Genomic DNA, 13,208 nt, shown 5'->3' on the forward strand with positions numbered 1-13,208 from the left:
GGAAGAAGTACCAGTGAATCATTTCACCTGAAAGGACCGATGAGGTCTGCTTCTCAGCATTTTGAAGGGACTGTTCCTTTTATCACTCCCTGGTTCACTTTTTCATCTCACCAATCACTCCCCTTCACATAGCACTTTCTAATGCAGCCGCAGGAAACGCAACACCTATACTTTCATCTCAACCCTCCGCACCATTCAGGAACCCAAGTAGTGAAGCAGTGGTTCACTTGCACTACTTCTAACTCTATGCATTGCATCTGGTTTATGATGAGGTCTCCTCTATACTGGAGTAACCAAGCACAGATTGGTTGACTGCTGTGTAGGGAGCAGCTCTATTCAGTCTATAATTGAATTCCACAATTTTAGCTAAGTTGCTTTTTTTTTAATTTATGCAATGAATAAAAAGTTCTGCTGTAATATTTGCCAGTTGCAATATTAGTTCAGTTTTCTCCCCGTCTGCAGAAAACAGCTGATCTAATGGTAATTTCCAGTATTATCTATTAATTTCTGCTCAGACCTTCCACAGCTTTCACCTATCCATTTGATTGCACTCTCTCTCTCTAAGTGCCTTCGTTATTCTATTAGTCAAACTGCCTCAACAACCCTGGACTTATCCTATTAGAAATATTTCTCTCCCATTCACCCTTCCCCAACTCTCCAAAACTTAAAACTAACCCGTTTTTCATTTTCTAGTTCTGATTTAGGAACAATATATTTTTCCCCACAGATGCTGCCTGACCAGTTGAGTGCTTCCAACATTTTCTTATTTCTCTGCTTTAATACTCAAATATATAAAGCTTTTCACAATGAACATATTTATAATTAATCAATTTAAAGGGTATTTGCAAATAAAAACAATTTTTAAAAGGACATTAAACTATTCAATAAAGAATTTTATTTTATTAATCTTGTCCTAGATAGACCAAAGTAAGAGAAAGAACTTCTAAATTCCCATGAACCTGCTCATAAGGTGTTAACAATTTTTGTTATGAATTGAACCATATCAAACATCTCTTACCTACCTGGTACATATAAATGATGTTTGATCCAACAAATTTGGCACCATAGAGCAGCCCATCAGTCCATCTCACCTGGACAACTTCTCCCTCTGCTGGAGGACCAAGCTCCAAGCAATTTTTGCTCTACAAAAGATGAGAAGAAAAAGAACATGCTTTTGTTGAGGTAAACATGCCACTCTTAACATTGATTCACAGTATTAAAGTGAAATTTTAAAGGTTACAGTGAAAGAGGCATTACTGTCTAATATTTGGAAATGATGGATTAATTATTTGCCAACAAAACTTTTGATTGTTCAACATCTGCATACACAGAAACATCTCCTGTTCCTATGAAAAAAATAATGATTATGCTATTGCTGTAACCTCTCATACTACCGGCTTTTCTCTGTCTCAGCATCACTTTCATTCAAGCCCTTAAAATATCCTCAAGCAAAGACTAAAAACAGAGGCAAAAGAAGCAATCCAACAACTGAAGTTACATAAAAGCTTCAGGTGAAGAAATGTGAAGTATAGTGTCTTACTGAATCTTTGTGAAAGGTCAGTCATCCTATTCAACTTTGCTAATGCCTTAAAAAAGGCAGAAATGCTGGCAATACTCAATAGAATTCTTGTTGGATCATCTTCACAGATATATGATTTGCTGAGTATTTCCAACAATTTCTGCTATTATATTGGATTACAGTATATTTAGTATTTTACTTCTAGCTAATGTCTAATCTGTTTCTTCATTATGAAAACTCACAACAATGAACATCTCCTGCAAAGTTAGCTGTCATTTGGTCAATGCAGAGGATAGCAATATTGGCATCATTCTTGATGACACAAAATCAAAGGTGGTGTTAATGCTGCATAGTGGATAGACACATTTATGTATCTAACCAGAATATTACAAACTATGGGCTAGTTTCAGTGGTTTCACATGCTGAATCCATTTACAGGTGACCTACGCTTTACAGCAATATGATAGACAGAAATTCACAAATCACCACTCAAAAAGTTGAGATACAGAATAAAATTCACTCTCACAGATTTTATGTGAAACAAATTAAATTAACTAAACCTGATGAGTCTAACAATTTTTTACAGATGCACCATTAGAAACATTCTATCCAGTTTGGCAACCGCTCTACCAAGACCACAAGGAATTGCAGAGAGTTGTGAACACAGACAATCGATTATAAAAAAAATGGCTTCCACTCCATTGTCTCCATCTACATTCCTGTTACTTCAGAAAAGCAGCCACCATAATCAAGAACCCCTCCCACCCTGGTAATTCTCCCTTCTTTCCCCTATCATCTGAGATAAGATTAAAAGCCTTAGAACATGTACCACCAAGCTCAAGGACAGCTTCTCGCACACATTTTTACAAGATTCTTGAACAGACCTCTTATACAACAAAGATGAACTGCTAATCCTTCTACCTACCTCATTATGGCCCTTGCACTCTATATGTTTACCTCCACTTTCTCTGCACATGTATCACTATATTTTGTATTTTTCTCTTCTTTACTATTTTGATGTGCTTATATTTTGAAATGATCTGAATGGATGGCATCAAACAAAAATAAACCAATTACTTTCCTAATTGGCTTGCTAAACCCATATATTAAGTTTCCATGCAGAAGGACATCAAGATATCTCTGAAACCCAACAGCTTTCCATTTCTGTCAATAACTCATGAAATGCTATTGTTCTAGGATGGGCAATTACTCAGGGAGAGGCTACAGATAAGAAAAAAGAAAGCTAGCTGCCCTGTCTAAAGATATCACGGCAATTCTCAAGAATTCTGGGATAGGCTCAATTCCTTAAAAGGAGCCACTCATGACATCAAGATTCATCTGTGGATTTAGACTAGTTCATTCGAAGAAATGCACTTTCCTGCATGGTGACAAATGGAAGTTCATTGATAAAAGCTAGGGGCATTGGTAGACATTGTAGATAAATACTCAGTTTAGTTATATGAAATGTGCAGGTTTCATCTGATAAGTATGTTTGCCAAGTGTGTATCCATCATATTCAGGCAGAAACTATTTTAGGAATTAAGAATCTCTGTTAATCCTTTGGAAGTGGAATGTCAGCAGGAAGTCATCAGTCAAAGAGTCATTTGTCTAACTTCCCTCTATGAGTTAGGCTCCTCTGAGACCACTTTCCATATCCTGTGTTTAAATGAGGCAGTTGTTTAATAAAAGGAGCTCAAGCTAAACTATTTGTCAGAATAAATTATTTAAATTGCATTTAGTACTTAATATACTGAATACAGGAAAGAAGATAAAAATAGCTGGATGCCTTTAGATCACTTCAGACAACCAGTGGGAGATCTAGGCACCTCAGCAAAGTGTTCAGGGGGGCTCAAAGTTCAAAGTAAATTTATTATCAAAGTGCCTAAACTTTGACGTTGAGATTCATTTTCTTGCAGGCATTTACAGGAAAAAGGAAATACAATATTTATGGAAAATTATGGAATTTATGGAAAATTATACCTAAACAAAGATTGACAAAACCAATGTGCAAAAAACCAACTGTGCAAAACTAAACTATACTGAGAACAGGGAGCATAAGTTGTAAAGAGTCTTTGAAACTGAGCCCAAAGGTCATAGAATAATCAGTTCAGAATAGTGGTGATTGAAGTTATCTACACCAGTTCAGGCACCTGATGACAGTAGAGTAATAACTGCTCCTAAACCTGGTGGTGTTGGACCTAAGACTTCTGTACCACCTGCGCAATGATAGTAGCGAGGAGAGGCCATGGCCTGGACGGCGGGTGCCTGGACACTTTGTTAAAAGGAAAATGAAAGCTATGTAGGAGAGAAGCATTACAGTGATCTTGGGAAATGGGTTCAAAGGTCACCATGCACCGAAGAGCCTGTACTGTGCTGCGTCGTTTTATGTTCCATCAGCCACATACACACTGTGTTTTAGATTCCAACCACCGTGTGGGTAAAGTTATTCCTCAGATACCCTCTAGACCACTTACACTTTGCCTTAACCTATGCCTTCTAATTTTAGATACCTCTGCTTTACAGAAAATTTTCCTATCTACCCTATCTATACCTCTCACAATACCTCACCCTTGCTAGCTCAGAAATAAGAATTCTAGGATGTTATAACCCAGTGCATATTGGTTGCATTTTAACATCATATCAAATTATCCTTATAGAGCAATACTATAATTATAATATATATAAAATAAGAAAGTATAATATTACTTCACACTGACGCCAGCTGGTGGCGCAATGGCATCAGCGCCGGACTCTGGAGCGAAGGCTCCCGAGTTCGAATCCAAGTCAGGCCACCCCCGAGCACGCTTTCCATCCATGCCGGGTTGAACGTCAAGCTAGCCACTCTCCCTCATTAAAAAAAAAGGGTTGAGTCCGGAACGTTCATATCGTGACCCGGTTAATCCGAAAGGAGACCAATCCTGACACCACACGCCAGACAAGAATGGCTGACTGTCTGGTGTGGCATGCTAAACAAAACACTGACTTCATCTCATAAAGGCAATGTTATTGGTTAAAGAAATGGTGACTAACTGATGAAATCAGAATTATCTGTTGTGCATAGTATTACATCATCCAAATATAATCAAATTTTGGATCATTTCATTTGGTGACATCAGAAAGGGCTGAAGATTTAAATACACAACTTTCTCATGTTACTGAAACAACACTTCCCCCCCTTCTGCCGCCTATCCATGTTTATCTCCCCATTTGCTTTGTTAGCATTGAGAAAGCTTTCTAACTGCAACAGTGATTGGCATACAGTAATGAACTGCAAAGATATTATTTTCATAATTTCAAAATAGCTCTTCATTCTATTCAAACTGTTTTTGCTGCTCTACTAATAGTGGAATGTGCAAGTGTATGATCCAGAGAAGTTCAATTACAGCTGGGTAAAATGCTTGCATATTTTGTTGAACAATTCAGCAACTAATCTACTTTCAGAGTTGATGGTACTTTCATGATATTGGATAGAACATATGGCTATAATACTCTTAAGTGAACACAATTTGCTTGCGCAAATTAATTTACTTGCAGAAAGCAATTGGCCCAGATGGCATTCCTAGCCATGTTCTTAAATTCTGCGCAGATCAGCTGGTGAGTGTTTTTGCAGACATTTTTAACCTCTCCCTGCTTCAATTTAAGATTCCCACCCACTTTAAGAAGACCACTATCATCCCATTATCAAAGAAAAACAAGGTAATGTGCCTTAATGACTATCACTTGGTGGCTCTGTTATCCACTACTGTGAAGTGCTTTGAGAGGTTGATCATTTACTCCAGCCTCCTAGACAATCATGACCCACTGCAATTTGCCTACAACTGAAACAGCTCTATGGCAGACACCATCTTCCTGGCCCTATATTCTTCTCTGGAGCATCTGGACAGTAAAGATACTTATATTAAAGCACTGTTTATTGACTACAGCTTCATATTCAATACTATAATTCCAAGTATATTCATCACAAAACTCCTTAACATGGGACTCAACAATTTCCTTTGCAAAAGGATTCTCAGCTTCCTGACCAACAAATCACAATCAGTGAGGTTAGGCAACAACATCTCCACCATAACTATTCTCAACATTGGTGCCTCAGAAGGCTGCATCCTCAGTCCCTACTCTACTGCTATCATCTGCAAACTTGAATTTGTAGGTGGAGTTAGAGCAGAATCTGGTCACAAGGTCATGGGTGTATTGGGAGTAGAGTAGGGACTGACGATGCAGCCTTGAGGGGCACCCTGGTAACATGGTGTCATTTGCAAAGTCTCTACTGCTCCCAATAATTCAAAGAACAACCATTTCATGTTCAGCAAGTCCTAAGAAATCAATTGACTTCTGAAGATTCTGTTTGCAGCTTACCTTTATGACTACACCAGCAAACAATACTCATGTTATATTGTGGAGCAATGAGAGATTAGAAATATATATGGGAATTAGAATGGGGGTGGCATAGCTTGATACTTCAGAGAAAACAGACCAGAATAAAATCTTGAAAAGTCAAATATGGGGGAAACAAAAAACAGTTTGAGAGGTTCAGCAAAAGGCAGAAACTGGAATTGCTGCAGATAAATTTGCTGCTTTAAAAAAATGTTTTACCTTCTCAAGTTTTTCCTCCTCAATGTAGATGAGAGCATAATTGTAGATCTTGTGACTTTGCCTACTGATTTGATTATCAGGTTACTGATTCCACAGTCAAGCAAACAGATGCACCTGACTACATATGCAACAACGATGTCCCAACATATCGATGCAACTACAAAGAAGGCAAGACAGTGTCTATACTTCATTAGGAGTCTGAAGAGATTTGGTATGTCAACAAAAACACTCAAAAATTTCTACAGATGTACTGTGGAGACCATTCCGACAGGCTGTATAACTGTCTGGTATTGGGGGAAGGGGATGGGGAGCTACTGCACAGGACCGAAAGAAGCTGCAGAGGGTCGTAAATTTAGTTGGCTCCATCTTGGTACTTGCCTACAAAGTACCCAGGACACCTTCAAGGAGCAGTGTCTCAAGAAAGGCAGCGTCCGTTATTAAGGACGCCCAGCACGTAGGCCATGCCCTTTTCTCACTGTTACCATCAGGTAGGAGGTACAGAAGCCTGAAGGCACACATTCAGCAATTCAGGAACAGCTTCTTCCCCTCTGTTATCCAATTCCTAAATGGGCATTGATCCCATGAACACTATCTCAATTTTTAATATATATCATTTCTGTTTTTGCACAATTTTTAATCTATTCATTATATGTATACTGTAATTCTTACATTTATTATTATTCTTTTTCTTCTTCTTCTATATTATGTATTGAATTGAACAGCTTCTACGAAGTTAACAAATTTGACGACAAATGCCCGAGATAATAAACCTGATTCTGATTATTTAAGGCAACGTCTGCAAAATCTTGGATCAAACAGCTATCTTAAGAATTTTAGCTTTTTTTGTATACACAAGGAAAACAAAAATAATTAAAATAGAGAATTATTTAGGTATTTTAACCTATGGGTTATTTTTATTCCAGCTTCAATTGCCCTCAGAGCAGCTTCTAGTTAAAATGGTACTTCATTATACAGTGGAATTACTAGTGTAACAAATCACCCATATTATGGCCTCCAAGAGAATCAGAATCAGGTTTAATATCAATGGCATATATCATGAACTTTGTTGTTTTGCAGCAGCAGTGCATTGCAATACATAATAATAAAACTATAAGTAGTACAAAAACAGAAAAAAACTGAGGTAATGTACATGAGTTCATTGTCCATTCAGAAATCTGATGGCGGAGGGGAAGAAGCTGTTCCTAAAATGTTGACTGTGTGTCTTTAGGCTCCTGTATCTACCTCTTGAAGGTAGCAATGAGAAGAGGGCATGTCTTCGTGATGGGAGTTCTTAATAATGGACGATGTCTGAGACATCACCTTTTGAAGATGTCCTCAATGTTGGGGAGGCCAGTGCCCATGATGGAGCTGGCTGAATTCGCTACTTTCTGCAGCTTTTTCTGATCCTCTGCAGTTGTTCATCCATACCAGATGAGGATGCAACCAGTTAGATCGCCCTCCACAGTACACCTGTAGAAATTTGTAAGCCTTTGGTATCATAACTACAGTTATCTGAAAAGTCTTAGGTACGTACTGTATATATAGGTAGCGGGCCTAAGACCTTTGCACAGTGCTGTATTTGTCAACATGGAGTAGAGAGTGAGTTTGTAAATCTAGCGGGAGCAAGGATGTTGGGAATGACAAGGGTGGAGTGCTGTGGGGAGGGGTGTTGCACAGGTGGCAGAGAAGGAGCGCCAGGGCGGGAGGGTGGCAGAGGAGCAGATACTCCCAGCCCTGAGACACCAGGCAAGGTCATTTGATTCCAAACAATTGGTTTATAGAAACATAGAAAATAGGTGCAGGAGTAGGCCCTTCGGCCCTTCGAGCCTGCACCGCCATTTATTATGATCATGGCTGATCATCCAACTCAGAACCCCGCCCCAGCCTTCCCTCCATACCCCCTGAACCCCGTAGCCACAAGGGCCATATCTAATTCCCTCTTAAATATAGCCAATGAACTGGCCTCAACTGTTTCCTGTGGCAGATAATTCCACAGATTTACCACTCTCTGTGTGAAGAAGTTTTTCCTAATCTCGGTCCTAAAAGGCTTCCCCTTTATCCTCAAACTGTGACCCCTTGTTCTGGACTTCCCCAACATCGGGAACAATCTTCCTGCATGAAGCCTGTCCAATCCCTTTAGGATTTTATACGTTTCAATAAGATCCCCCCTCAATCTTCTAAATTCCAACGAGTACAAGCCCAGTTCATCCAGTCTTTCTTCATATGAAAGTCCTGCCATCCCAGGAATCAATCTGGTGAACCTCCTTTGTACTCCCTCTATGGCAAGGATGTCTTTCCTCAGATTAGGGGACCAAAACTGCACACAATACTCCAGGTGTGGTCTCACCAAGGCCTTGTACAACTGCAGTAGTACCTCCCTGCTCCTGTACTCGAATCCTCTCGCTATAAATGCCAGCATACCATTCGCCTTTTTCACCGCCTGCTGTACCTGCATGCCCATTTTCAATGACTGGTGTATAATGACACCCAGGTCTCGTTGCACCTCCCCTTTTCCTAATCGGCCACCATTCAGATAATAATCTGTTTTCCTATTTTTGTCACCAAAGTGGATAACTTCACATTTATCCACATTAAATTGCATCTGCCATGAATTTGCCCACTCACCCAACCTATCCAAGTCACTCTGCATCCTCTTAGCATCCTCCTCACAGCTAACACTGCCACCCAGCTTCGTGTCATCCGCAAACTTGGAGATGCTGCATTTAATTCCCTCATCCAAGTCATTAATATATATTGTAAACAACTGGGGTCCAGCACTGAGCCTTGCCGTACCCCACTAGTCATCGCCTGCCATTCTGAAAAGGTCCCGTTTATTCCCACTCTTTGCTTCCTGTCTGCTAACCAATTCTCCATCCACATCAATACCTTACCCCCAATACCGTGTGCTTTAAGTTTGCACACTAATCTCCTGTGTGGGACCTTGTCAAAAGCCTTTTGAAAATCCAAATATACCACATCCACTGGTTCTCCCCTATCCACTCTACTGGTTACATTCTCAAAAAATTCTATGAGATTCGTCAGACATGATTTTCCTTTCACAAATCCATGCTGACTTTGTTCGATCATTTCACTGCTTTCCAAATGTGCTGTTATCACATCTTTGATAACTGACTCCAGCAGTTTCCCCACCACCGACGTTAGGCTAACCAGTCTATAATTCCCCGGTTTCTCTCTCCCTCCTTTTTTAAAAAGTGGGGTTACATTAGCCACCCTCCAATCCTCAGGAACTAGTCCAGAATCTAAAGAGTTTTGAAAAATTATCACTAATGCATCCACTATTTCTTGGGCTACTTCCTTAAGCACTCTAGGATGCAGACCATCTGGCCCTGGGGATTTATCTGCCTTCAATCCCTTCAATTTACCTAACACCACTTCCCTACTAACAAGTATTTCGCTCAGTTCCTCCATCTCACTGGACCCTCTGTCCCCTACTATTTCTGGAAGATTATTTATGTCCTCCTTAGTGAAGACAGAACCGAAGTAATTATTCAATTGGTCTGCTGTATCCTTGCTCCCCATAATCAATTCACCTGTTTCTGTCTGTAGGGGACCTACATTTGTCTTTACCAGTCTTTTCCTTTTTACATATCTATAAAAGCTTTTACAGTCAGTTTTTATGTTCCCTGCCAGTTTTCTCTCATAATCTTTTTTCCCCTTCCTAATTAAGCCCTTTGTCCTCCTCTGCTGAACTCTGAATTTCTCCCAGTCCTCAGGTGAGCCACTTTCTCTGGCTAATTTGTATGCTTCTTCTTTGGAATTGATACTATCCCTAATTTCTCTTGTCAGCCACAGGTGCACTACCTTCCTTGATTTATTCTTTTGCCAAACTGGGATGGACAATTGTTGTAGTTCATCCATGCAACCTTTAAATGCTTGCCATTGCATATCCACCGTCAATCCTTTAAGTGTCATTTGCCAGTCTATCTTAGCTAATTCACGTCTCATACCTTCAAAGTTACCCCTCTTTAAGTTCAGAACCTTTGTTTCTGAATTAACTATGTCACTCTCCATCTTAATGAAGAATTCAACCATATTATGGTCACTCTTACCCAAGGGGCCTCTCACGACAAGATTGCTAATTAACCCTTCCTCATTGCTCAAAACCCAGTCCAGAATAGCCTGCTCTCTAGTTGGTTCCTCGACATGTTGGTTCAAAAAACCATCCCGCATACATTCCAAGAAATCCTCTTCCTCAGCACCTTTACCAATTTGGTTCACCCAATCTACATGTAGATTGAAGTCATCCATTATAACTGCTGTTCCTTTATTGCACACATTTCTAATTTCCTGTTTAATACCATCTCCGACCTCATTACTACAGTTAGGTGGCCTGTACACAACTCCCACCAGCGTCTTCTGCCCCTTAGTGTTACGCAGCTCTACCCATATCGATTCCACATCTTCCCGGCTTATGTCCTTCCTTTCTATTGCGTTAATCTCTTCTTTAACCAGCAACGCCACCCCACTTCCCCTTCCTTCATGTCTATCCCTCCTGAATATTGAATATCCCTGAACGTTGAGCTCCCATCCCTGGTCACCCTGGAGCCATGTCTCTGTGATCCCAACTATATCATAATCATTAATAACAATCTGCACTTTCAATTCATCCACCTTATTACGAATGCTCCTTGCATTGACACACAAAGCCTTCAGGCGCTCTTTTACAACTCTCTTAGCCCTTATACAATTATGTTGAAAAGTGGCCCTTTTTAATGCTTGCCCTGGATTTGTCGGCCTGCCACTTTTACTCTTCTCCTTAGTACTTTTTGCTTCTACCCTCACTTTACACCCCTCTGTCTCTCTGCACTGGTTCCCATCCCCCTGTTGTGAACTAACCTCCTCACGCATAGCCTCTTTAATTTGATTCCCACCCCCCAACCATTCTAGTTTAAAGTCACCTCAGTAGCCCTCGCTAATCTCCCTGCCAGGATATTGGTCCCCCTAGGATTCAAGTGTAACCCGTCCTTTTTGTACAGGTCACGCCTGCGCCAAAAGAGGTCCCAATGATCCAAAAACTTGAATCCCTGCCCCCTGCTCCAATCCCTCAGCCACGCATTTATCCTCCACCTCATCGCATTCCTACTCTCACTGTCGCGTGGCACAGGCAGTAATCCTGAGATTACTACCTTTGCGGTCCTTTTTCTTAACTCCCTTCCTAGCTCCCTATATTCTCCTTTCAGGACCTTATCCCTTTTCCTACCTATGTCATTGGTACCTATATGTATCACGACCTCTGGCTCCTCACCCTCCCACTTCAGGATATCTTGGACACGATCAGAAATACCCCGGACCCTGGCACCAGGGAGGCAAACTACCATCCGGGTCTCTGGACTGCGTCCACAGAATCGCCTATCTGACCCCCTTACTATCGAGTCCCCTATCACAACTGCCCTCCTCTTCCTTGCCCTACCCTTCTGAGCTACAGGGCCAGACTCTGTGCTGGAGGCACGGCCACTGTCGCTTCCCCCGGGTAAGCTGTCCCCCCCAACAGTACTCAAACAGGAGTACCTATTGTTAAGGGGCACAGCCACCGGGGAACTCCCTATTACCTGACTCTTCCCCTTCCCCCTCCTAACCGTGACCCACTTGTCTGCCTCCCGTGGCCCCGGCGTGACCACCTGCCTGCAACTCCTCTCTATCACCTCCTCGCTCTCCCTGACCAGACGAAGGTCATCGAGCTGCAGCTCCAGTTCCGTAACGCGGTCCCTTAGGAGCTGCATCTCGATGCACTTGGCGCAGATGTAGACATCCGGGAGGCTTGGAGACTCCAGGGCCTCCCACATCCGACAGCGAGAACAGCAAACTGCCCTCACACTCATACTGCCCCTCTTCTCAAATAGCAACAGAAAGTGAATGCCAAACCTTCCTCGCCTCGCCTGTTTCCGCCTAAGCCCGTTGAGCCGAAGCCCTTAAGCCTTCACTCTGCTCCCGATAATGATATTATTGATCATTATAAAATGTCTTTCTGGTGCTTTCTATTCCGTCTCCACTTCCTTCCTCTTTTCCCGACCATAATTTCCCTCTCAGTCCATAACAAGAATCAGAATCAGGTTAATCATCACTCACATCATGAAATTTGTGGGGTTTTTTTTGTGGCAGCAGTACAGTGCAATACATAAAATTGCTGCAGTATTATGCAAAAGCCTTTGACACCATTGGTATATATGTGTCTAAGGCTTTTGCATAGTCCTGTAGTCTTCTCAACTTCTTATCAAATATAGCAACTGACATGCCTTCTTTATAATTGCATCAATATGCTGGGCCTAGAGATTAATATGTTGGGTCTGATCCTCAGAGATGTTGACACCCAGGAACTTGAAACTGCTCATCCTTTCTACTTCTGATTCCTCGATGAGGAATGGGGAATGTTCCCACGACTTCCCCTTGCTGAAGTTCACAATCAGTTCCTTGGTCTTTCTGATTTTGAGTGCAAGGTTGTTGGTGCAACACCATTCAACCAGATGATCTATTTCATTCTTGTACACCTCCTCATCACCATCTGAAATCCTGCCAACAATAGTTGTGCCTAGCCACACAGTCCTGAGAGTAGAGACAGTAGAGCATTGGGTTAAGCATGTATCCTTGAGGTGTGTCAGTGCTGACTGTCAGTGAAGAGGACATATTATTTTATATTTGCACTGACTGTTGTCTACCAATGAGGAAGTCAAGGATACAGTTGCAGAGGGAGTTACAGACACTCAGGTTTTGGAGCTTGTTGATTAGTACTGAGGGCTTGATGGTGTGGAACACCAAGCTGTAACTAACAAACAGCAGTCTGAGATAAGTATTGCTATTTTCCATGTGATCTAAGGCTGAGTGGAGAGCCAATGAAATTGCATCCACTGTAGACCTATTGAAGAGAAAGACAAATTGCGGCAGTCCAGGTTCTTGGTTAGGCAGGAGTTGATTCTGGCCATATCCAACCTCTCAAAGCACTTCATCACAGCAAATGTGAGTAAAACTAGGTGACAGTGATTGGGACAGCTCACACTGCTCTTCTTGGGCACTGGTATGGCCACCAGCACAGCCAAGACAATATGGTTGAAGTATAAACCCGAGAGATTGTTCAGTGTTC

The 13,208-nt window shown here is 41.4% G+C and overlaps 1 protein-coding gene across 1 annotated transcript in view; it reads right to left on the minus strand.

Moving 5' to 3' along the window:
• LOC134347073 (lysine-specific demethylase 4C-like) overlaps positions 1–13,208 on the minus strand; it is a 394,026-nt gene that overhangs the window by 28,118 nt on the left and 352,700 nt on the right. The window contains exon 20 of the mRNA XM_063049177.1: positions 1,023–1,142. Within this exon, the coding sequence (XP_062905247.1) occupies positions 1,023–1,142 (120 nt within the window). The remainder of the gene's footprint in view (positions 1–1,022; positions 1,143–13,208) is intronic.

The sequence above is a fragment of the Mobula hypostoma genome, chromosome 5, assembly GCF_963921235.1.
Source record: "Mobula hypostoma chromosome 5, sMobHyp1.1, whole genome shotgun sequence".
In the NCBI taxonomy this organism is placed as follows: domain Eukaryota; kingdom Metazoa; phylum Chordata; class Chondrichthyes; order Myliobatiformes; family Myliobatidae; genus Mobula; species Mobula hypostoma.